At 40.0% G+C, this 26579-nt stretch overlaps 1 protein-coding gene across 5 annotated transcripts in view; it reads left to right on the forward strand.

Annotated features, from left to right (window-relative positions):
- Window positions 1-26579, forward strand: part of THADA (THADA armadillo repeat containing) — a 315670-nt gene that overhangs the window by 113130 nt on the left and 175961 nt on the right. For all 5 annotated transcript variants that reach the window (XM_060309158.1, XM_060309159.2, XM_030857806.2 and 2 more), the window contains 2 exons: window positions 21483-21572; window positions 22665-22796. In XM_060309158.1, the coding sequence (XP_060165141.1) occupies window positions 21483-21572; window positions 22665-22796 (222 nt within the window). The remainder of the gene's footprint in view (window positions 1-21482; window positions 21573-22664; window positions 22797-26579) is intronic.

Raw genomic sequence — 26579 nt, forward strand, 5'->3', positions numbered from 1 at the left:
AAGAAACAGAGAGCAAGCCATTCTATCTTGGATTTCATTTTCCTTCAGATAGAACAGCTAGAACAAACATTCTTGCTAGTTAACATTGCCTGTGTTTTTATGAAGTTAATAACTGACCTGTCAATCACGTCCTATATAAATACGGTAGTTGAATGCTTTCTGCTTTAGAAGCACTTTTATTTACAAGAGCTGCCAGCCAAGATTTCCAAAGGACTCCACGGGCTGTTTGCTTTGATCTGTTTTGAGGGCTGGTCTCTTTATACCTGTTGGTTTGCTATTTATGATACCTTTGTGTAATCAGGTATGGGGAGAGCAGATGTGCAGAATAAACACGCCTTAAGGAAACCAAGGCTCAAGAGAAATCGTGTAATTATGCACCAACAGCTTTAAAGAGAGAGAGAGAGAGAGAATATTTTCTTAAATCAACTTAGCTGCTGTTATGACGAGAGAGCAGATGTTGTGGTATTCACCCCAGAGAAGGAAAAGATTCTCTCTTAAATCTCAGTTTATAATGAATGGAGGTGGTGTGTTTATCTCCACCCTTCAAACTGTTGCTCTCCTTTAAATTTGTAAATTGCTGAGATGTTGCAGCTCTTCTCAGTTGACTTTGACCTTTGACCTTTTTCCATTGCTCCTTCCCTAGGAAATGTTTACCACATGTCTCTATCCAAATAATCAGCTCTCTGTGGGAAGAGTTACCTTAGCATTTTGAACTGAAAATGGCTTTTAACATTTAAGGCAGGTTTCAGAAAGGGATGGCTTTCTGTTGTGTGTTTTATGATTTTGATTTGGGGTCCCCCCCTCCCTGTACTGAGGGGACCTGAAAGCCAAAATCATCTTCGTATTCTCCCACAATGCCAAGCATAGTGCCTCTAATAGCGTAAGGGCTCAGTAATGAAAGAATGGCAGAAATTAAGAGAAACCCAAGTCCTTCAGTCTTGTTTCCAAAATGATCTGTTGATCATTTGGTTTCTTTCATCTTTCAATTAAATGTTGCCCTAATAATTCCTCTGCGTTATATTTACATATTGCTTTTCTCTAGGAATCTGAATGTTTTAATACATTGAAGAGATTAACTTCTATTTTACTTTTTTATTTAACTTTACTTTAAATTGGAAAGCTTCCCCTAGTTTAAAAGCTTTTTAAACTAGAAAATTTCCCCTCACCCTACAGTGCTTTTGGAGGGACTGATTTAGAGATTTCCAGGCAGTTGTTGTTCCCCCCTACTACTTTGGGAAATTCTCTTTATACTTTTTCATTCATATTGACAGTTTTTGGTCGGCAGCTTTTCCTGTTGTGACACTGGCAGGAATCTTAGGCTTTCTATGGAAGAGTGCCTGAACATGTCCTAAGATTTAGAAAGCAGGTCTTTTATTAACCAGGGTTTTCTCCTTGCTTTCATTGTTGCTTAGAAAACTTTCAAAATCCAGTGTCTTTAACTGATATGATTACTATTTATTTCATTCCTTGTTTATAGTTTTTATTTTTACCTTTTTATGTTTTGCTTTTTCTTCCAGTTTTATTGAGATATAATTGGCATATAGCACTGTATAAGTTTAAGGTGTACAGCACAGTGATTTGACTTACATACATCAGGAAATGCTTACCACAGTAAGTTCAGTAAATCCATCATCGCATATAGATACAAAATTAAAGAAATAGAAAAAATTTTTTTTTCCATGTGTTGAGAACTCTTAGGATTTCCTCTCTTAACAACTTTCATGTTTAACATAGAGCAGTGTTCATTGTATTTATCATGTTGTACATTACATCCCTAGTATTTATTTATCTTATAACTAGAAGTTTGTACCTTTTGACCACCTTCCTCCAATTCTAACTACCCCCACCTCTGGTAACCACAAATCTGATCTCTTTTTCTATGAGTTTTTCTGTTTGCTTGTTTTGAAGTATAATTGACCTACAGCACTATGTTAGTTCCTGCTACACAGCATAGTGATTCAGTATTTCTAAACATTTCAAAGTGATCACCATGATAAGTCTAGTTGTGCTGTCACCATACAGGTTTTAAGTGCTAGCATCTATATGATAATCAAAGTATAAAATGCAGCCTCGAACACTGCATTTTCAGCATATTCAGCAGCCTTCCCCAGATGATCACTTGTCAGAGTAAAATCATTTTGTAAACTTGAGGGTAGATTAAAGCTTGGCTTTAAACTCTGGGCTCCGTCTACACAGCTTATGGGGTCAAAGGTGGGAAAGTCCTGGGGTCGCCTGGAGCCAGTGAGAATGAGCGAGTGCAGTCGTGTTGCCTTTGTTGAGGCACAAGCCTCTAAAAGGTATGAAACGGCCCAAATTACATTTGAGCATCCTCAGGCCTTTGATTGCAGAACCTCTGTTGGAAGTTGAGCGGCACAGGGCAGCCCAAGATCAGGCCAGGGAAGCAATCAGGAGTAAACTGGGGTCAGCCATGCCCCAGACACCAGGGAGGAGACCGCCTCTCCAAATGATGTGCACAGGGACAGTTTTGAAAGTCCATGGTACTGCTTAGTTGGCAGATTAGCAGAAGGAAAGTCCCCTCCAATATTTTCATTTTGCATTCGTCCAAGGCTCAAACCTATAATTAAATTTTCTGAACAAAGACTTCATTAATACACACCATCCAGATTGATGACTAACAGCTCTTCCTTCCAGGTCCATAAGAAAATCTGTAACACTTAATACAAAAATAAAGACCCTAGTCAGGTTTGGGGGGAGGGTGAAGTAAGGTGTAGTTAGGACTGGGTTTGTCTTTGAAAGGTCATTTTCAGTGCTGTTGAAAATGAACCTTTCAATGGTTGCTGCATTTACTCAAGTATATGTGATTTACTGAGTGATCTAAAACTTAGTCACAGTGATATGATTTTATTTAGATATCTATGAAAATATGCTGGTCTTTAAACTTTTGGAACATTGTTGAGAAAAATTCTCTCTTTTAATTCTATTGTGTGGGCAGTGTAGACTTATGTAAAAATGTTTAGGACAGACTTAAACACAATTCGTGTTACTTGTTGGCCAAAACTTAAAGTAGCTTTCCAGTAGTTGAGAAATCTGGTTGAAATTCATTAGCTTGGCATTCAGGGCCTTCCAACCTGCTCTCTACTGGAGGAGCTTTTTGCTGTAGCCTTTTCCTTTGTCCTCAGGCAGGCCTTACACATCTCTACCTCCATGGTGTCCTCGTGCAGCCCCATCTCCTGCACATACTTGCTCCTCCTTCAACCTCCCCACGCCCCTGGGAAAGGGGACTCCTAGCTGTCCTTCAAGGCCAGGAGTCACCTAGACTAGTTTAGGACCTCTCTTCCTCTGCATTTCCAAATCTGTCAGCCTCCTGGTTGCCTTCCCTCCTGTGAAACTAGCCTTCCCTGAGCATCCCTTTGGAGGCTCTCCCCTCTGCTTTGGTCTCCAGAGCCCGGTTATGCCACTCTGTTGGCTCTTACCACACCAGTCCTTCAATCATGCTTTGTTTTAATTTCTGTCTAATTTTTTAAACTTGATTTTAAGTCCTTGAGGCTTAGAATTGTATCTTCTATGTGCTCGTGTCCTCCAGAGCACTTAGCTTACTTTTAAGCACATGTTTGTCCCTTGGTTGATTGATCGGTGCATGTCTAGGCCCAGGGCTTGATCATTAGCAGTCAGTAAAGACAGCGAGCTATTTTCAAAACCACTGGGTACCTTTGTACCAGGTTTATTTTTTTGGCTTGTCAGCTTGGTAGTGGAGATGTCAGGCCCAGTTCTGTCCAGAAAATCTGTTTTCCAAATCTTTGCATGAACAGAATGGTGTTACAGTCACACCCTGGAGCAGTTTCACCTGGGTACTGCCAACTCTTTCTTATGCTGACTAGCTGACCCATGTGGAGTGTTCCTCAGATCTCATTTCAGCTTTCTGGGATACTTTTATTCTTAATTAAAGGAAAGCTTATTTCTAAGACCTTTCTTGAACCAAAGGCAACTGATTATTCATTAAATGTTTACTTTCTTGACTTTAATTCACTTCAGCGGGTTATAACTCAGGTGGGGATTATGCCTTGACAGTGATCTGACAAGGTCCTTGTTCATGGTAGTTATTGACTTTTCCAGTATGAACCATTTCAATGTAGCAGGAAGCCAGCATCCTGGTGTCTGAACCATATAAGGAACTGGCTTTTTTAAAATTTTGTGTTTTGAGTTTGAGGAAGAGGCAAGCTGTGCCAAGTTGGGACTTTCGAGACTTCAATGCTTAACTCATTTGATCTAAAAATTACTGGCAAAATTATTACTTTTGCGAAGCATAAAACCAACTCTCAGAATAGCGAATGCCCTGATGTGACTGACACAGCATGCTTTAAGGCTTCTGAAAGCTTGGGCCACACTCTAAGAAGAGACTTTAATAGACCAGTCTGAACCCAGTGCACACAGTAGTCAGTCCTTCACATTTGCATACTGCTTTTGACACTCCTGTGTTTATTCATTCAACAAATAATTTCTGAGCACCAGCTAGGAGCCAGGCATTGTTCCAGGTTCATGGGATACAATTATGAGCAATCACCAAATATTTCACTTCTCTGTTATTTTGAATTTTGATTTCTAATCTGTTTCCTCTAACTAGAGTGTTAGCTCCTTGGAGGTGGATCTTTGTCTCATTCACTGCTCTATCTCCAGCACCTAGAGCAGTGCCTGACACATAGCAGAAGCCCAGTAAATATTTATCAGTTTACAAGTCAAGTTCTACAGTGAGGAAAGGAAGGGTTGCTGCTGTAATGGCACATGGGAGATACATGTCATCTGGGCTTGGAGGAATCCAGAAAGACACCCTAGAGCAAGAAAGATAATGGCTGAACAAAAGGATATGCAATATTTACTTGGGAAAGGGCAGGTGAGGTAGAGGGTGACCGCTCCTGTGCAGAAGTCTGGGGGTGACAGTGAGTCATCACAACACACGATTGCTGTGCTGTGTGCAAGGGAGGCGTGGCATGAGATGAGGTGATGACCTTGTCTGCCAACTTGAGGACACAGGAGCAAGGAGAGTATTTTAAGCACAGGTGTAATAGGATTAAATTTGTTTTAGTTTGATCATTTTGGCCACAGTGTAGAGAACACACTGAAGCTGGATTAGGAGTAAACGTTGAAGATTGGGAGATCAGTTTGTTTGAATAGCTTTGCTTGTTAGGATAATATAGACTAATGGTACCCAGACATTTGGACTTCATGAACCAACCAAAAAAAAAGGACATTAAAAAACATCCCACTTGAATTAGGACATTGGGATTGACATATATACACCAGTATGTATAAAATAAATAACTAATAAGAACCTGCTGTATTAAAAAAAATACAATAAAATTTAAAAACAAAACATCCCACTTCTCAGACTCATTTCATAAAATAAAGAACGTTTTGGGACTTCCCTGGTGGGGCAGTGGTTAAGAATCTGCCTGCCAATGCAGAGGACACGGGTTCAAGCCCTAGTCCGGGAAGATCCCACATGCCACGGAGCAACTAAGCCCGTGCACCACAACTACTGAGCCTGCGCTCTAGAGCCCGTGAGCCACAACTACTGAGCCTGCGTGCTGCAACTACTGAGGCCCGCGTACCTAGAGCCCATGCTCCGCAACAAGAGAAGCCACCGCAGTGAGAAGCTCGCGCACCGCAACAAAGAGTAGCCCCGGCTCACCGCAACCAGAGAAAGCCTGTGTGCAGTAACGAAGACCCAACGCAGCCATAAATAAATAAACAAATAAATAAATTTATTTATTTATTTTAAAAAAATAATAAAGAAAGAACGTTTTAACATACATGCCCACAAATACACATACACTACACTCACAGGAGAATCTCAAATAAATGTTAGATATTTAAATGTAATACGTTTAGCTCTATGTATATTGCCCTGGTTTTTCTCATTTTCCTCATGAATGGGCACCTATGTGGTCTGATATTTGTAAAGGTGATCCAGCCTAAGGAAGAAATATTGGTGATCTGAATTAGAATAGTGACAATGGAAATTGAAAGAAGTGAACAGAATTAAGAAATAGGAGGCAGAATCAGCAGAAATTGATGATTTCAAAGTACTTTCAGATCTCTTACCTCATTTGATGCTAACCAGGTAACATAGGTACGTTAGGCATAATTATCCCCATTTAACAGGTGAGGAAACTGAGACTTGGAAGTTAGGTGACTTACCTGAGTCACATATCTGAGTAATAGCAGAATTGAATCACCATTAAAATGGTGTGGAACTCTGGATATGTGGCTCCCTCACCCCACTCCTTTTTGGTTTTTTTCAAATTTCAGGGAAGAAAGGAAAAGGAATTGTGGGCTCCCTGTGAGTCATGTCTTTTAGGGCGAAACATATGATATTGTCCAACCTTAGAATAAAACAATATTTTAGTGATGACTGATTCATCCTTATTTTGCAACATCATCCATTACCAATCCATGAACTTGAGTAACCCTATTTAAATTAGGCCAGAGGAGACTAAGAGGCTTCTTTGGCTATATTTTCATTTTTATCCTGTGTTACCCTTTGTCCTTTCTATAAATAAGCCTTGGCCACCCTATTTATGCGTTTCTGTTGGGGGAGTGAGGCTTTGTGTGTAAGAATATTTATTGCCTACCACCTGGTTTGTTGTTTTTTCCCCTTTTCTTCCTTAGTGTGCTTGCAGATTAGAGTTATTTGGTGCTATATGAATTTTTAAAAGAATGGTGTAGACTTTATAATGGACTACCCCTTGTTGAAGGGCAAAGAAAGGAAGTGGAAGTAAATACAAAGAACAAAATTGGACTCAAAGGAGGAAAAAATGAAGCAATAACAATTTGAATCGGACAAAAGTAAAAAATGTATTAGAAAATATTTGTGGGCAGTTCCCTGTAAATGGCTTTATAAACAACATTTTTGGTCTGTAGTCATAAAATCCTCTGACCTACGAAACACCAATTTAATGGAATTAATTAAAAATAAGGTGGAATGCCAAAATTTACATATGAAAACAATTAGTGACTGTTCCTTCAATTAGTTATTTTTATTTAGTCTTCATATCAACCATTTTTGTAAGCTACTTGTTTTCTGGCACATTTGGAGACTTTTTGGAAAACTATTGGTGTGACTTTAAATTATTTCTGTACAGACTCAATGGCTAGCTAGCTGGTCTATTGTAATCACAAATAATTATGAGAAATATGGTTTTCCTTTTCCAAGGATGAAATATACTTTTTTTTTTTTTTGCGGTATGCGGGCCTCTCACTGTTGTGGCCTCTCCCGTTGGGGAGCACAGGCTCTGGACGCGCAGGCTCAGCGGCCATGGCTCACGGGCCCAGCCACTCCGCGGCACGTGAGATCTTCTAGGACCTGGGCACGAACCCGTGTCCCCTGCATCGGCAGGTGGACTCTCAACCACTGCACCACCAGGGAAGCCCTGAAATACACTTTTATTGAAGCATCTGCACCTATTTGTGTGTATATTCAGTTATGGAAGTGTCTGTTTTTACTAGTAAAATGGGCACATCAAAAGCAAATACTGGGACTTCCCTCGTGGTGCTGTGGTTAAGAATCTGCCTGCCAATGCAGGGGACATGGGTTTGAGCCCTGGTCCAGGAAGATCCCACATGTCACAGAGCAACTAAGCCCGTGTACCACAACTATCACTCTAGAGCCTGTGCTCTAGAGCCTGCGAGCCACAACTACTGAGCCCGCGTGCCACAGCTACTGAAGCCCATGTGCCTAGAGCCTGTGCTCTGCTACAAGGGAAGCCACCGCAATGAGAAGCCTGCACACCACAACAGAGTAGTCCCCCCTTGCCGCAACTAGAGAAAGCCCACGCACAGCAACGAAGACCCAACGCAGCCAAAAATAAATAAATAAATTTATTTTTAAAAAAGAAAGAAAGAAAGAAAGCTCTATGAAAGCCTTAAAAAACAACAACAAATACTGTTTTTTTAGAATATGTGAGTGGAAGAATGTGAGAGAAGCATTGTATACCATCATTTTTATTGTCTCATATCCATTGCGTGTGTGTGTGTGTGTGTGTGTGTGTGTGTGTGTGTGTTGTTTGTGTTTAGATGCCCTAACCATGTTTTTTTCTACCAATATGGATCCATCCATCCCATTTTATAGCTGTCTTCCTGGCCTTTGACTCTTACATATATAGTTTGGTGTATGATTACTGCAAAGTATAGGTGTTAATATATTCAGAATACTAAGTAAAATTTTTTGTGCCAAACCCACATTTTACTCATGTTTTCAATGCGGCACTTCATGTATTTTTAAAAGCTATTTGTGTGGCAAGAGTGAAAGTGACTTGTGTTCTCTGGTACTCTTAGATCTTAGAATCTCAGAGTGTGTTGACCTTAATGGTAATTTGTACCAATCTCCTCTCTATTCCTTTCATCTCATCTTTTATTAAAGTGGGGAGGGGAACAAAGAGGGGTGGGTAGCAGGAGCCAAGGCCAAAGAACAATGCATGTGTAATTGGATGAGAAGGTACAGTGTTAGATTTGTCCATGTATTATCTCATTTCTCACAGTAAATCCACAGAGTAGGCACTATTATTCCCATTTCATAGAAAACAAAGTGGAAAGGTACTCAGCAAGGTTGGATAAATCACCCAAGGTTAGTTACACTGCCAATAAGTAATCCTCCTCTGGTCTGGCTGATTCCAAACCTTTGCTCTTCCTTTACATTGTGATTCCTCATTTCCACTCCACCACAGAATAAATAATCTATGGAACACAGTTTCAAATTTTAATCCATGATGTAGTAGAAGTCTTTTCTAAAATAAAATGTGCATATTATGTAAAAATATTTTGCCTTTGAAAATAGGCTTTATATAGGCAGATAAGTAATATTTCAACTGCCTTAGCTTATGTGTCATATTTTTACCTTTGTCTGAACTCATGGCATTATTTTACTTTCAATGTGATTATATAATTAAGATGGGTATTTGGCTTAACATTTGTGAGTTTTACGCATTTTTAAGACTTGACTTGGAGGTATTTATATACTTCAAATATTTACTGGGAAGTATCTTTGCAAGGTTAGGGGAAACATTTTACCAAGCTCCCATTTTCAATAAGTCTCTGTTGGGAAAGGTTAAATAGTACTGTAGAGTAGTCTTTTGGCATTCAAGCAGTTCCTCTGCTCAAATAACGATGACTGTAATTGGCGGTCTTAGTAATAAGGTCATAAAGTCAAAAAGAGTTACCACAGTGTGGTCACCATTTTGACCATAAGGAACAGTATGTAAAAGTTGGTTAACTGGAAGGATTTCCTGCCTCCTTAGTAACTATTGTGTCTCTGTTTCTTTAGAGTCATAGCCAAATTGGAAAGAAAGGGAAAATGTTTTATGTAGAACATTTTGCATTTAGAATGGTGTTCTTTAGATTCACATGATGAAAAGCTTCTACAGAGAAAAGAAAACCAGAAACCATCCTTTGAATAAAATGCCTTTCTGCTATATTGCTTGTTCAGGGTGGTCTTCATTGTGCCGCCTTTTTGTTGGCCTGTTTTCTAAACCCTGTTTGACACATTATGGAACTTCGTGTTTTTAACAGACAGAATTATTCTTTGCATTGGAATGTGTGTGTTTGTGCAACAGGGAGGCAAGTACCACAGTCATTCCAAGAAACAGCTGCCACCTAAAATTTATAATCAATATTAGAAGAAGAATAGAAATTAAAAAACAAACCAAAAAGGAATTGAATAGAAGCAGATATAGGGACCAGAAGAAAGCTTAAAATGAAAAAAAGGTAAATTAACACTCTCAGGGAAATGGGATAAAATTAATTACATGAAATAAGAACAGGATGGTATTTTTAAAAGAGCCATCTGAATAAGAAAGCACTTGTAAGGGGCCTTCCCCGGCAGTCCAGTGGTTAGAACTTCACGCTTCCACCGCAGGGGGCATGAGTTTGATCCCTTGTCGGGGAAGTTCCCTGACTAAGATGCAGCATGCTGTGTGGCGCAGCCAAAAAAAGGAAGGAAGGAAGAAGGGAAGAAAGAAAAGGGAAGGAAAGAAGGGAGAGAGGGAGGGAGCTGTAGGAAATTAAGAAAATATGATAGCCCCAATAAAAATTTCAAAACATAGGATGGAAGACGGAGTAAAAGAACCCTTTCGGGGCAAAAACTAAAGAGATCAAGAGAGATGGAATGTGGGAAAGAAAAAAAATGTGAAAATTAGAAGTTTATTTCAGGCGGTTCAATATCCATCTTAAAGGAGTTCAACGGGGAGAGCAGAGCAAAGTGAGGGCAGGAAATTGTCAAAGAAATAGCACAGGAAAATTTCCTAGAACTAAAGGGTACAAATTCTAGTACAATGAATGAAAAATGATCCACACCAAGACACATCATCATGGAATTTCTAAAATTTTGTAGAGTTTAAAAAAAAAAAAACAGTTCACATGTGGAGAATTAAGGATCAAAATGGCAAAACACTTAGAAGATATGAGAGATACCTTCAACATTCTGATGGAGTATGATTTCCTTTTATTTTGTAGTCAGCTAGATTATCGATCAAATACAGAGATAAAATAATAAGAATATACTTTTATTCAAAACATTTTTTAAAATTAAGGACAAGGAAAACTTGATTTTTCTCTACTTACGGAACATAAATGAGTAAAGCACCTAAATACTTTTTAAAAAGCGAGTTGCTGAACAGTATTTAACACACACACCTATGTTTGCCACTCCTCCAAAACAACTGTGTGTATCATATGTTTAATTTCAATGTTTTTATACATGTATAGAAAAGGTCTAGAATGGGCCACTGTGAAATTTCTTTTACTACTTACTCATCTGTATATTGTCTAGGGTTTTTTTAAATGAGTGTATATTAATTATATTGATAATTAATAGAATATAACTAAAAAGAGGGGAAGAAAAGAGACATGATTTATTCCTTAATTTATTTTTGAAAATGTAAGCAGTGCATGCTATGTCTGTCTCTTCTCCTAGGTGCTGTAGGAGATACAGTTGAAGTAGCAAACACAGCCTCAGCCTTTGAAGGATTTGGGGTCTGGCTGTTAAGGGGAAACACGCATGGAAGGGAATGGCTCCCAGCCGTGTTGAAAGTCTGCCTCTGTGTGATCTCAATGTACAGGCTGCTCTCAGGGCCAAGCAGATGGCTTTCCAGGGTCTGTGAAGAGATGGCAGCCTACTTACTTGAGAGTACTTTAAAAAAACAGCATTCGTGAGAATACCAAACAAGAACCCTGATCCTGGAATGTCTAATTTAATAAATTTCATTTGCATTTCTACAGAAACCAACATGCTTCCAGCTGCCAAACCCAGAAGCCAGAGGTTAGGGTTTTAAATAATAATAACAATAATGAGTTATACTTATTCCAGATTAGTTTTCTGGCTCTCCAAAAAATAAATGGCGAAGATGTCCAAAATGTTCTTTTTCACAACTCTGCCAAACGCTGGCTTTTCCTCTTCGTCTGGAGATCCAGCCAATCTGTTGAAAATTATCCCATTTTTTTGATTACTTCCAGGCAGTTGTTCAGAGAGAAGACTAAATCCTGCAGTCTAAGATGGACATCCACTAAGTGGAGACTCTTTTCCATACAGCAGAAGAAATCACACTTTGATTTCTGAGTCTTATTTCTTCTAGCTGTGAATTTGGGGAAATGTACATCAGACATCACATCATACCTCATTACGGACAGTGTTGTGTATTTATTGGGAATGTAACATTTGCCTGGTGACTCCTTGGTTTTTCTGTTTTTGTTTTTTTTCCTTGTAAATAAGCCTTGGCCTGAGTATAAACTTACAAAAAAACATGGATTCACTAGGGAGAAAGAAGCCTTGAGCCTGAATAAGAACAAGCATATACACTCTCTTTTCTGGTTTGATTTGCATGAGATTTAGAGGGTTTTTTTCCTTTGTATTTTTGTTTTTAGTTTTTTTTTGGGGGGGGGGCGGTTGTGGTGGGGAGAGTGGTTAAGAGTTGTAGTGTATTAGTAAGATTTTCTTAATTTGAATATAGAAGAGACTTGAGACTATTAGATCAAATGGAATGTCTGTGGTCCATTGATCTCTGAAAATGCTTTGTAAGAGCAGATGGATAGATTTTTGAAGTTTAGTTGAGCTGGCGGGTTGCCTGCTCATCTATTCCCTTTAAAGTCAGTGGGTGGGCCAGGCTCAGTGTATGGAAGTGGAAGCTCAGGTAGGGAATCTTAATCTAAGTTGACCAGGGCTGATTGACAGCAGTGGAGAGATCGCTATCTGATCCAATAATGAGGACATGAACTCCTTTGAAAACTGGCCTATCTGGGCCATAGTGTCCTCTGCTCGTTAAGCAGATGCCTGGCACAGGATGGTTGGATTACCTGTGTAATAGAAACCCTGAAAAGTCTAGTGGCTAGATTGGGAAACAAGGCAATTGGGTTCTAGTTGTGCACTTTCCCCCCAGCTTGTATTTTGATCTTGGGAGACTCACGTAATTCTTCTGGGCACTGGTTTCCTCATCTGGAAAATTAAGCGATTAGAGTAGTAGACCTCTCTGAGGGTCCTTCTCATTCTAATATTTTCCTTGAAGTCTGGAACTCTTGTTGGCACCTTCCCCTCGCTTTCATAATAAGAATTGGCAAATTGATATTAGCCTTAATGAAAATGTCTATAAGGTTTAGAGTAGGATCTTGAAAAAATTAATTGAATGAAAGTATTACAGGGATAGAAACCAAAAAGCTTTTATTCTGAAATATTGGACCTTTTGCTAAATTAGTCTATTAACTGTTAATGAGTAAAAAAGAAATTTCTAGGTGATTTCTTGCTGGAATTTTGGATGAGAATGAGGCCAGTTCAGCACTGTTTGAACTGTTTGCATGTTTAGTGCATTTGCTTGACTAGGGTTTTAATACCTGTATGATACTCTTTAGAATTACCAAATAAGAGTTTTTTAATCCTGTACATATTTTTAGAGTCAGACTGTTGGGGAATGGACCCCTATGGTTGAAAAGAAGACAGCCCATCCTTTTCTGGGGCAAGATTTGTGGAGGGAGTTCTAAGAAAACAGTAAGAAGCCAGCAGATATTTACTGAGTGTCCCATGTACTAGCACCATTCTAGGTGTTGAAGTTAGAGATGAAATAACAATTTTTAGTCTCAAGGATCTAACCTCCTAGTAAGAGGAGACAGACTTGGAACATGTTTTAATGAACAGCAGTAACTATTAATGTTATGAAAAAGATGAAATCATTATTGTAGGGACAGATGGAGTATGCTTTTTGAACTAGAGAGGTTTGAAAAGATGGGAATAAAAGGAAGTAAAGAGGTAGGGCGTGTGGACAGCTGTCTGAGTTTCACTTTGTCTTCCGAAGCCTTCACTCTCTAAACTGTGGCTCTTGAGCTCACATAGGTGTATCAGAGCCTGTGGTTGCAAAGGATAAGATGGAGGCCAAACTGATGATCCCTCACCTCAACCCTGCTTCAACCAGAACAGTTCTAGTTTGTTGTTGGTTTTTTGTGTTTTTTTTTAAGTTTTAAATATTGAGATTATAGTTGAAAAAAGTGGTCCATAGCTTTAAAGATTTGGAAAACAGCTGGCTTGGAATAAACCAGTTATGTTCATTCTTGCCCTTAGTGACTTAACTCTTATGTTTTCACAGTTGTGCTAGGCAGATAATGCCACCACCCCCCCCACCCCCCGCAGAACCTGTAAATGTTACCTTGTAAGCAAAGGGGGTCTTCGGAGATGTGATTAAATTAAGGATCTTTTGATGGGGAGATTATCTTGGATTATTTGGTTGGGATAATGTAATCACTGATAAGAGGGAGGCAGGGGAGAGTTGAGAGACAGAAGAGAAAGCAGTGTGACCACAGAGGCAGAGATTGGAGTAATGGAGCTACAGGCAAAGAATGCCAGCAGCCACCCAAAACTAGAAGAGGTAAGGATTGTATTCTCCCCTAGAGTCTCTGGAGGTGCCCCACTGACTCTTTGATTTTGGACTGTTGATACTGATTTCAGATTTCTGGCCTCCAGAGCTGTGAGAGTTAAATTATGGGTTCCTTGTTATCAGGGTCCCTTTTATTTAGCATATTACCTTTTCCACAGAGTATAACTCAGTGCCTTGAATGTTATAACTGTGCTTCAGTTACCTATTGCTGCATAACAGACATCCCCAAATTTAGTGGCTTAAAATAACAACAGGGTTTTTTTTGGGTTTTTTTGTTTCTTTGTGTGGTACACGGGCCTCTCACTGTTGTGACCTCTCCCGTTGCGGAGCACAGGCTCCGGACGCGCAGGCTCAGTGGCCATGGCTCACGGGCCCAGCCACTCTGCGGCATGTGGGATCTTTCCAGACCGAGGCACAAACCCGTGTCCCCTGCATTGGCAGGCAGACTCTCAACCACTGCACCACCAGGGAAGCCCAACAACAGTTTTTTATTTCTCACAATTCTGTGGGTTGGCTGGGTTCAGCTGGGTGGTTCTTTACTGTGTGGTGTCATCTGGGATCACTCAAGTGGAAGCATTCATCTGAGATGTCAACTGGGGGCGGGGGGCTAGAGGGCCCTCTCTAGCAGAGTAGTCACATCCTCAAGACAGTGAATACAGAAGCTGCCTTGCTTTGTGGAGCCTAAGGCACTTCCACTACCTCCTTTTGATCAGAGAAGGCACAGGGCTAGACTAGAGTCCAGGGGAAAGGAGATAGACCCTACCTCCTGAAGGGAAGGAGGCCTGCACATATAGGGCAGTAGGAACTGTTGTCGGCCATCTTTGGAAACAGTCTACCACAAACTGTTTCGAAAATGATTATTGAATTAACCCAGATAGACTGATTCTGAGATTTTATACGTAAGGAGATTCAGTAAGAAACATTTTCTAAGAAAAAAATTTCTGTTATAAAAAAAATCCAATATAAGCTGCCAGGATGGGACCTTGCCCACATGAAGAATTCAAGAGATGCATGCTTACTGACCAGCTGGCTGGGTAAGGAGTGGAACTGTTATTTCCCAGCTCACTCCTGGCTAGTGATTTCACATGGGGAAGGGCAGGGCACTTCCAGAACCAAGACCTTTAACTTCCCTCCCTGGGTAGAGTATAGTGATGGCTGGTTTTGTGATTTGGAAGATTCTCCACCTGAAAAGCAGTTCCTGAAGGGAAGGATTAGAAAAACATGCGATGTGGCCAAGAATTTCATGGCTATCTACAGAGGTTAAGAAGGGAGATGAGACTGGCAGGAGACCTGGTCAGAGTCAGTACCCTTAGAACGGAGGCCCTGAAAAAGATGGCTTTCCTTTAACTTCCTATACCATTTGCCTGAAATTTAGTAACAGGACTTCCTGGTGGACCCATCACAGTGATTACAAGTGCTTCTTGGGTATAAGATTCTGACCCTGGGACCCCTGACATCCCTTTTATCCAGTCACTTATTCTTGCTTAATTATTAGTACTCTAGGGAGAAATTCTGGTGTCAGCTCCAGTCAGAGGTAGAGAGAGGATTCTAGAAATGGAGTCAGACATGGTTCTCCTGGTGGGAGTCCAAATCCAGATTTCTTTCTTATTAGTTGTTTCTATTTTATGAGTTTGCATTTGATCATCCTTTGAAATGTGTTTGTGTGTGCTTTGTCTTCTTTGTAGGTTTGTTTGCATTTGGGAGCACTGTTTTTCTTAAGATGAGCTTGCTGTTTTTATCAGCAATCACCGTGGCAAGGGGACATAGGCCCTTAGCTGATTTCTCCCCTCTGGGGTGGATTTATAGGCCAGAATCTGTGGAGTAGCTAGGTTTTAATAGTTTATTGGGTTCCCATTTCAAATACAGACTGAAAACCTCCAGGCTTGTGCCTTCATCATTTGTTTCCATCTAATGACCAGTTTTATGGTGTTTTCTCCATGGCCTGTGAATTAAGTCCTGTTTTTTTTAAAACCAGGCACAAACTCTGCCTTTGCTGCTATTTACTATGTACTTCCTTACTCCTGCATGTTTTTGCTTGCCCTTGTTAGCTTTCTCTTTTTATACCTTTGTACATTATTACTCTGTTGATCCCTGTTCCTGAGATGATTGAGAATGATAGGGGGTATGTATGTAGGAATTGGGGGTGGATATGCCTTATTTTTACTTTTAACACGTTTCCCCAAGTGCTTCATTTCTTTGCTTGATAGTTTTCATCCTGATACTTTTGTGAAACTCAGAAGCACGTGCTTCTGGCATTTCAACTTTTCATATGTGTGGCCGATCTTAGGATACAGCTCTCTAAGAGAAATAGAAGCTTGATTCAGTTGAAGGTTCCTCTAGGCTGTTAGATGGCAGGGTGGATTCACAGACTACCAAAATGACCAAAGCTCAGATGCCCTCAAAAACTAGACTCTCTTGGCATTACCAAGATTAGATGTGGAATGTGCAGACAAAAGGGCAGCACTGAATGTGGCTGGATTAGGACTGCTCTCCCCACACAGCTTAGCCAAGACGGGATGAGTTGTTCTGGATGGTGTCTGGATTAGTGCCCCAAACCTATGTTCAAGCATAGGAGAGGCACAGAGAGCGTACCACACAGAGGCTACTACCTTAAAATGGGTTCAGATTGATAATGGAACAGTGTCCTTGATATATTGTGAAGGGTAAGAAACAGATTATTGAGCAGTATGTAAGGAGGAGAAAGGTATAGACAGACCTCAAAACAGACTGGTAGCTATCTTTGGGTAGTGTGTTTGTGGTGAATTTTAGGTTTTTCTTTGCAGTGTTCTTTATTATCTAATTTTTTCTCGATAAATAAGAAGTGCTGGAATACGTTTAAAATCGCTTTTTGAAATAAAACAAAATGGTGCCAGGCAAGCATTTTCTTTCATTCAGTAAACCTCTCTTGCTAGCCTACTCTGTTCTCGGCCCCAGCTGGGCTCTGGGGGAGTCCAGCACTGAACATGGTAGACCGAGGAGCGCCTTGGTGGAGATCACAGCCACTCTGTGCTCCTGACACCTTATTCTTGGTGCAAGGCAAGTAGATTTCTTCAGGCAGCTTCTGTGTTTCCCCCAAGAGCCTCTCATCGGTTGTGTCTGCCTAATTCTTACCTGGTGGGATAGGGAATAACTCACCTTTTGTGTAGTCTGACAGTTCCAAGGTTGAAGCTGCTTATTCTCACTCTCTATCCTGGCTTGTTTGTTTTCTCCTGTGTCTGTCTGTTTTATCCCATTCAGAGTTTTTGCTGGTCTCCTTTGTCTTCCTAGGAGCTTGAACTTACAGAGGTTCAGTTTTTCCTTTTTATCATTTCTCTTGTTTCCTGTAAAGTTGCTGGGCTAGTTTTTGGCCACGTAGATAAACAGGTTTGAAATGCCTGTCACTGGTGAATTTACCCCCAGGGCTTGCTATATCTGGGGAGGTAACATATCAGCCTGTTGGCTTATTTGGGGGAGCTAGAATCAAACAGTTTGCAAACCAGGGAGATGAGCTTTGTATATTTGTGTTTAAGAACATTTCGAGCCCTGGCAAGGTACTCAGTTTATTAATTCAGATGATGATTCTGAATGTCCTTAGATATAGCTAAGGATGCACTTTAAGAAATTATTAATTTGTTACCATCTTAGTCATAATTCCTTTTCTCCTTGACTTTGTCAAGGACTCTTTCGTCTAGCTTCATTCACTCAGCAACTGTTTATTAAGCACCAGCTGTGAACTGAGCGTCATACTTAGTACCTGAGATAATATGGAGAAATAAGATAGATATAGTTAGTCTCTGCCTGTGTGGAACGTGTAATCAGTGGGAGAAATAAGTAAATTGGAAGTTCTATGTATGAACTGCTATATATGGGGAGGTTGTAGATTATAGTGTAAGACCAATGTCAGGCACCTAACCCACATTTGCGCCATCAGGGAAGGTGTCCTGGAAGAAGCTGGCCTAAGCCTCAAATTGAAGGATTATTTGGAGTTAGTCTGGGGTGGGGGAGGGCAGACGTGTTCCTAGCAGAAAGTATATTTGCCAACATCTGGAGACTAGAAAGAGCATGTAATGTTGATAGAACCAAAAGAAACTCTGTATGGCTGGGTTTGAAGGTGGAGAGGCAAGAGATAGCTGGACAAGTGAGTCAGATTAAGCAGAACTTTGAAAATCAGGCTAAAGAGTTTAGACTGTCCAAAAAGCAGTAGGGAGCCATTAATCTCCTAATGTCGCATGATTAGCTTTGTATTTTAAAGAGAGAATTCTTATCACAACAGAGAGTTACAGAGGGGGAAGATGTGAGGCAAAGAGATCAAGTGAGAGGCTGACATAGCATCTAGGCAAGAAATAATGGTGGTCAGACCTGTAAGCAGTGGGGATGGTGGGAAATAGACTCAACAGATACCCTGGAGGTAGAAGTAGCAAGATTTGCCTGTTGACTGGGTGTACTGGGAGTTTCAGGCTTGGCAGGTTGGGTGAGTAGTTAAGTGTCAGTTGGGTGGGTACCAGTCACTGAGAGAAGAAAAAAGGCATAAGGCATAGGTTTGAGGTCAACTATATTAGAATTTTTTTTTCCTCTGTGGCTAATATTACTTATTCATTCATTGCCAAAATATTTACCAGTCAACCAGCATGTACATAGTATTGTGCTGTGTATCAAGAGAGATGCAGGGAAGTATAGATGCCTGTAGATATTAATGCTGTAGTTGAGGTGAAAAGGTACACATTTAGTGAATGTCCATGGGGTCACCACATTTCTACTCTCTCTAGTCTGTCTGCTCTTGTCACCTCTCTCTCCTATTCAGATACTTTCAGTGCCTGTAAGACAGGTGAATCTATCTAGTCTGGCATTCAGATTTCTAAAAAATCGTATGTCATCCTATATTTTCTACTTTCTTGTCATGAAGTCCTGGGTTCAATCCCTGGTTGGGGAGCTAAGATCCTGCAAGCTGCACGGTGCAGCCAAAAAAGAAAAAAAAGTTTTAATTTTAGAATAGTAGCTCCTCAGCCCTTTTCTCTGGCATTATCATGGTCAGCAGAGCCAGTTATTTATCAAGGCAGTTTCTAGATGATGGTGATAGCAACCATATGGTCTACTTAAGTGAGAATGCCTGTCTTTCTTATTCCACCAAGAGATATCAGGCCATTAAGGAATGACTTACTCCCCTGGAAATTAGTGACTGATTCCTTGGGAAGAGATATCCACCAGGCTTTGTTGTGTAGATGGAGATGTTCTGTATGAGCAAATGTACTCAGGGATCCCAGTACTGAACTCTTACAGTTTTATTTTTAAGTGACTCTACTAAAAATGGAAGCTGATATTCTTGACCAGTTTTGCTTGGAGGTGGTAAGGAATGTAACATAGCCTGTAGTGGAATTGTTTTGTCTTCCCCCTCAATAAAACATTGACCTTGCAAAGCCCAGGTTTGCGATTTATTAACGATGAAATTTATACATGTTATCCTTTGTAACAGCAAGAGACTGGTAACAACCCAAAGCCCTAACCATTAGGGATTAAATCAGTTACAGTCAACCATAATGTGGTTTACTCTGCAGCCATTAAATGGAAAGAAATAGTTCAGGATGCCTGATATTGAATGACTTGGTAGATGTAGTTTAGATGAAAAAAAACCAAGGTGCACAGCAGTATATGTAATATGCATATTTGTTGGGGGAAAAAAATCAAATGAAAAGTAAGTACTTAATGCACTGAATTTTTTATAAGAGAAAGCTAAGATACTTTTGCATAGTTTTCTATGAGGAGAGGCACTGGGCAGTCTAGTGTGTTTCTTATAATATTTATTAATTTTTTCCATAAAAATATCTAATAAGTACAAAAAGGATATGAGCTTATTTAACATAAAATGTCCAATAAATGTTCAATAAATCTGTAACTTATTTACTGAGGATAAAGTAACGATAGAATAAGGGATAAAGTAAGGGATAGAGTAAGGACTTTTTAAAAAATTTGATCTTACTGAATATGAAATAGGTATAAAAGAAAATTTATAACATGTGGTAAGGTTTAAAAAGTATGCAACAAACGAAAGTAATCACTTCTCTCCAAAATAATGGGGAAATACCACTACATACCCACAAGGATGGCTAAAATGGAAAAAAGACAACAGCAAATGTTGGAAGGGATATAGAGCCACTAGAAGGCTTATTTGTTGTTGGGAGTGTAAAATGCTATAACTATTTTGGAAAACAGTCAGTTTTCTAAGAAGAATTAAAACATATGTCCACAAAAAACCTTGTGTAAGAATGTTCATAGCAGCTTTATTCATGAAAGCCAACAAATGGAAACAGTCCCTGTCTGTCAAGAGAAGAATGGATAAACAACCTTGTATATTCAAAAAGAATCAAACTATTGATATGTTGAATAACATAAATGAATCTCATAAGCTTTATGCTGAGTGAAAAAAGCCAGACACAAAAAGTTATGTAATGCATTATTACATTTATATGAAATTCTGGAATAGACAAAACCAAATTGTGGTGATAGAAATCAAATCATGGTTGCTTTGAGGATTCAGAATTGACTGGGAAAGGGGCACAAGGGAACTTTCTGGGATGATGGAAAATTACTGAGGCTTCATAGGGTTGGATTACATGAGTGTATGCATTTGTGAAAATTGATCGAATGGTACACTTAAGGTTTGAGCATTTCACTGTGTGTGAAATACACCCCAATTTTTTTTAACCCCAATTTTTAAACAATGATATTTGAGGTCTTCATTAATAGGAGCATGCATCTAGAGTTGCTAAGAAGGGCAAGTTGGGGAATATTTATGTTACCCCTTCAGAGTAATTCTTTAATAGTTTTGGAGACAGTACTTAACACCAAACGCTATGTTTAGCTTGAGCTTTTTTGTCGGTTGTACAGTTGGAGGACCTATTTTCAGAATCTTGTCAGAGTTCAGGGGGCAGTATTTATAAAGAGGGAAAAGGTAGCCCTCTCAGACTGGCGCTCCAGAGCTTCGCTTCACATGCCATGTCTTCTGATAACCATGCTCCAGACCAGTGGGTCTCAGCTAGGAACCTTTTTTTCCCTCTCAGGGTACATTTGGCAATGTCCAGAGATATTTTTGGTTGTCAGCTGGTGGGAGGAGGAGGTGTTGAGCTACTGGCATCTAGTGGGTAGAAGCTGTGGAGGCTGCTAAACCCTCTACAATGCACAGGACAGCCTCCACAACAAAGAGGAGCTCATCCAAGCTGCCATTGGTGCCGACTTCGAGAAACCTCGTTTTACATTTGCCCTTACTACTGAAGCTGAGTCAGTCTCAGTCCACCAGGTGCTGACTATACTCAGAGTCCAAATCAATTGTGGAAACTTGGCATTTTCACAAATTGCATATTTCTTCCCTGTCAGAAGTTAATATTAAATACTTGTAAGCGTATGTAATCTTAAATTTTGAGATAAAATTCCATGCGTTAAGAGCATTTCCAAAATCCAAATTAAATCTCTTGTTTCTATTGATTGTTAAATTCTTCAGATGTGAGTTTTGTTCTTAACTTTATTTCATTAAATCTTCAAACAAATGATCTTTGTTGTCATTCTTTAAAAAATAAATTAAAAGGCTTTATTATCAAATCAGAAGGAATAAATGATAGTAATTTATCTCTTTTTCTCTCTCCACAGGATGACAGGGAGTGAATTTTTCTCTCGTTTCCCCGAACTCTATCCCTTTCTTCTCAAACAGTTGGAAACTGTAGCCAATACCGTGGACAGGTAAGAAGAGAATAGGGTGGGGCAAAGTGAAATCAAGGATGTGAATTACTTCAAGATTTTTCCCTTCAGGCAGCAATTTTTAATCAGCTCCTTCCTTGTAAACATAGATGGATTTTTTTTAAGTGCGTCTTTATTAAATACATCATGTTGCCTGACACTCTGTAGTAGATATGTACCTGAAAGGTTGTATAAAATCCGGGTTTTATATTATATTTTACATTTTAAAAATCCTATTTTTAAAGTTTTTAGTGTTTTATAGGAGTTAGCTTTTTAGAAGCACATGGTGATGTCTTCTACGAATCATTTTCTTCCTCTTATATTCAAAATCTGTGTGTTTACATATTGAGTTTGCTTTAACACACACCTGTCATTTGCAGCTGACTAATCTGGTCACTTGTGATCAGAAATGGTACTATTCTACTTGAGTGAAGATGGCCAGTGACCCTGGAAACACAAAATAATGCTATTAAGAGGGCTTCCAGTCTGATCAGAGCAGATAAAAAAGTTCACCATTGTCTTTTCAATCACATTCTGTGGCTGGTAGTATAATTTTTAGAATGGACATCTTAGAGCATGGACCATTTTATTCTTTTAGCAGTTTTTGCACTTGGCATGAATTTATACCAATTGTCTGTAATGAGAAAATAAAATCGCATCAGTGAATTTTACTTCTGTTTATGATCCATTTCCTCACATTAGTAATTTGTGCAGACAGGCTTTTCTGGCCCTAGTAAGTGACTGTCCACGCTTTCTTAAGTACATTTGGATGTTAAAAGTTTCACATTTCATACTCTGGAATAAACACCTCTCTAATGTCTGAACAGCTGAAATCAAAACAGCAGACTCGAATTATCAAATCATATGCTTTGAGAAGAGAATCCTGTGCAAAAGCCCAATCCACGGCTTTGCCAGTTTCTTCCTCATTTACACACTAAGAAAATATGAAGTGAATGGAGGAAAAAACGCAAAAAGGAAAATTATTGCTGATCATAGTCTCACTTTATATGTCATACATAATTATTTAATGAGAAAAACGTTTGAAGATAGTGCCTTGCCTATCTTTTATGTACAATAATTTTTTTCTTTTTTCAGTGATACAGGAGAACTAAACCATCATCCCAGCATGTTTCTCTTACTTTTGGTGTTGGGGAGGCTCTACCCTTCCCCGATGGATGGCGCCTGTTCTGCTCTCAGCATGGCACCTTTTATTCCCTTCATTATGAGGTAGTGTATGCCTCATGGAAATAATGGGAGTGGGCATGGGGGCTTTATGGAGCTATTTAATCCTGTTTCTATTTCAGAAATTATAGATTTTTTTTTTTTTTTTTTTACTCTGAGAGGATTCTTGTGAAGGCAGGGGCCTGGGATTATTGCCATTGCCCCCAACTGGTCTCCAGTGTTTCAGATGGTGGGTTTAGGAGCTCATGTCTACTGTTTAAGCAGTGTTTTCTGGGAGTCCTGCCTGCTAATGGGTGTGTGGTGTTGATAGGAGATACCCCCTTTTGATAAACATAGCCTGGGTGTTTGCATTATCCCTGTGTTGAGCCTGGCCAGCATGGGGCAGGCTCAGTTCTGGCATATATCCCCTGTCCAGGGGTTCAAGAGGACACCTCGTCCTTCACTCTGGAGGAGTTTGCTGGTGGTTGCAAGGGGCAACATCTAGATGGCAGTGCTGTGTAGCCCGAGTTCACTTCCCACTCATCTTCCCTTTCAAGCTTGGAGTACCTGAGAAAAAGCCATGCATAAAGATTACACATGGAATCAAATGATAACAGGCTTTTCTGCTTCCACAGCCTATTACTTCCTCTTGTTACATTTTTTTGAGGCATTCGCCAGCTTCTGATCACCTTTTTCATTTTGGATCAAAGGCCTCAATAAACAGGCCTCCAAAAAGTATTGAAATTTTCTTATGAAATATTTCAGAAAACCTGTGATATTAGTTAGCTTTTACCTTTCTGCTTACCTCTTGACAAAACAGTACCTTCATTTTTATGTATCTACCAAAAATTGAAATACAGCAGAAGGATAAAATATAACCAACTCAAGAGAGTGTACTTGTTATTTATGTGGTGTCCTGGGTTCCACTTCCTGGTTTCACAGAGCTGACTGATGCATTTTAATGTGAGAAACCATTAAACACAAGATTCTGGTGTGTGATTGCTGTAGCCATTTGTTTGCGCCAAGCCCTGGCTGTGGCTGTGTTATCTGTGATCACAGAGATGACTCACTCAGATTGGTTTTTGTTTCCTGATACACAGAGTTACCAGCCTCCCGTATCCAGCATTTGGTGATTCATTTTAGGAATTTGGGTCATAAATTTAACTTTCAGGAGAATTTAAAAATTGTACTTTCACATATAACTGGAAAGAACTAAAAAATAATTCAGAAAGTTGATGGTTGGGGGAGGCACATGTACAGAATCACAGTGTACATTAGAAACAAAGACACGCTTTAGAACTTTATCGTCCTGTGTTGAGAACATCCAATTTGTGGAAGCTTATTTCTTTTTCTTTTTTTTTTTTTTTTTTTTGCGGTACGCGGGCCTCTCACTGTTGTGGCCTCTCCCGTTGCAGAGCACAGGCTCCGGGCGCGCAGGCTCAGCGGCCATGGCTCACGGGCCCAGCCGCTCCGCGGCATGTGGGATCTTCCCAGACCGGGGCACGAACCCGCGTCCCCTGCATCGGCAGGCGGGCTCTCAACCACTGTGCCACCAGGGAAGCCCTGTGGAAGCTTATTTCTAATCAATCTGATAGGTGTTACATCCTAGAAACCAGAAGTTACTACGTTGAAAGTATCCTTCCTGTTATTTATTGGTTTACATATAATCAGAAAGCTCATATTACTAATTATACTCAGAGCACTTATTACATATACAAAGATCACGTGAACATAGGAGATTTAAATATTGCCTTAAGGCTAATGTACTTAGCGCATCTTCTTTTTCTTAACTCAGAAACACAAAGAAAGAAATGTACAGTTCTCCTGTCCTTCCAGTGAAAATGCCTTAATCAGTGGTTGCTTTCTACTTGAATAAAGATTCATAGAGCACCACCAGCAGCAAAAGTGCCATAGCGGATTCCTTAGAGTGTCCGTAGGCTCTGTTTTATTGAATGTCCAAGTATGTTATAGGCAGTGTTTCTCAAACTTTAAGATGTAAACATATCACTTGGGGATCTCATAAATTCTGATTCAGTAGGTCTGGGGTGGGGCCTGAGATTCTGCATTTCACACAGACTTCTAGGTAATGCTGAGGCTGCTGGTCTGCAGATCACACATTGAGTAGCAAGATTGAATTTGAGATATCAAACATTATCAGAACTACACACATAGAGATGATTTTAATAAACTATACTTGGAACTTGGTTAGGCTATTCGGGAGGTTTATCAGAAGTAGCTTTTGACCCAGGAATTCAGAGAACAAGCAAGAAAATATTCTGAGCAGAGAATTCAGTAGGAAGTAGACCAACCTTGTTGAGTCTCCACTGTTTGCCAGGCACTGAACTGGGCGTTTTGCTTAACAATGACTCTGAGAGGAGGTGTTACACCTCTCTTTACCTGTTGAGGAAACTGAGGTTCAGAAAGCGACTCAGTTATAGAGTTGGAATATGAACCCAAGACTGTAGGGCTTGTCAAGAGTGTTGGGTATCCTCTTTCTATGACACCAAAATATCCAACTCCCTTTTGTGTAGTTAAGAGTTTTGGCTACACTGAGTAGCCCCAAGGGCCCTGAAATTTATGCAACTAGGAGCGATTAGGAGCCTGTATCTAGGCAGTGGATCCAAGTGCAGGCTATTTTCACGATGTAGAAGTCATGCCCCACTTGCAGTGGGGTCTGCTCCTGACCTTGCTTTTCCAGTGGTGGCAGTGGCTTGATTGGGTGCAGGCTTTCTCTCAGGCTTACATCTGTGGGATCATTGCTTGGGGTAATTGGGGCCAGTCTGTGGCCTGGGATAGAAGAAGCCTGGCTTTTCTTTCCTGAAAAGAAAGTAGAAAGATCCTAGATTTACAGTTAGAAAACCCAGTTTTGGGTTTCATCAACCTACTGCCAGGACAACCATGTGCTACCCTAAAATGTTCACAGTCACACCAGAGAGATGAACTATATAAAAAGATTTTTTTAATAGCGAATTTGGTAAAACTATACACATTAGATTTAAAATACTTCTGAGAAAATTATTCATGAAGAAAGTGAAAGATTGATCATAAAAACCTGCCAATCCAGGCAGTGTTTGTGGTTCTAATCATGGTAAAGATTAGGCTGTGTTGACTTGGGATAATGGCTGAAAAGACGGATATATGCACAAGTGGATGGGCAGTGTTTTATTTTTGTGGCATTGCTAGTATTAATTTACGTACTTGGAAGAGCTCTAATCAGGCTCTTGGATACTCTGAGTTCAGCTAAAGCAAAATTTTTCAGCTAGTGGGAGTAGCACAGAGGTTGCTCTGACTGTGCTAAAGTGAATCAGTTGTACAATGAGAAGATTAAAAGCCCTGATGAGGGCTTCCCTGGTGGCGCAGTGGTTGAGAGTCCGCTTGCCAATGCAAGGGACACAGGTTCGTGCCCCGGTTCGGGAAGATCCCACATGCCGCGGAGCGGCTGGGCCCGTGAGCCATGGCCGCTGAACCTGTGCTCCGCAATGGGAGAGGCCACAACAGTGAGCGGCCTGCGTACCGCAAAAAAATTAAAAAAAAAATAAAAGCCCTGATGACAGCTTTTTATTTCCCTTTGCTTTACATATACTTACCTGCCATTTCCTTCCTCTCTGTGAGGTGTTAGGAAGTATTATTTGTACCTTTGTCCCTTATTCCACATTTGGGAATCCAAGCTTATATCTCTGTTGCCTTTCTTTGTTAACTTAAATCTTAGAAGCTTCTGATGTGGATCTTCCACAGTTATGTGTGTGCACAGCTATGATTTGTTGCATCATCTTGGAACAGAAATGATCATGTTAATCCCAGTGTTCTGTTTACAAGGTTTTTTCAAATCGAGTGTATTTTATGTGCCTA

Source organism: Globicephala melas, chromosome 12, assembly GCF_963455315.2.
Source record: "Globicephala melas chromosome 12, mGloMel1.2, whole genome shotgun sequence".
NCBI classification, from domain to species: domain Eukaryota; kingdom Metazoa; phylum Chordata; class Mammalia; order Artiodactyla; family Delphinidae; genus Globicephala; species Globicephala melas.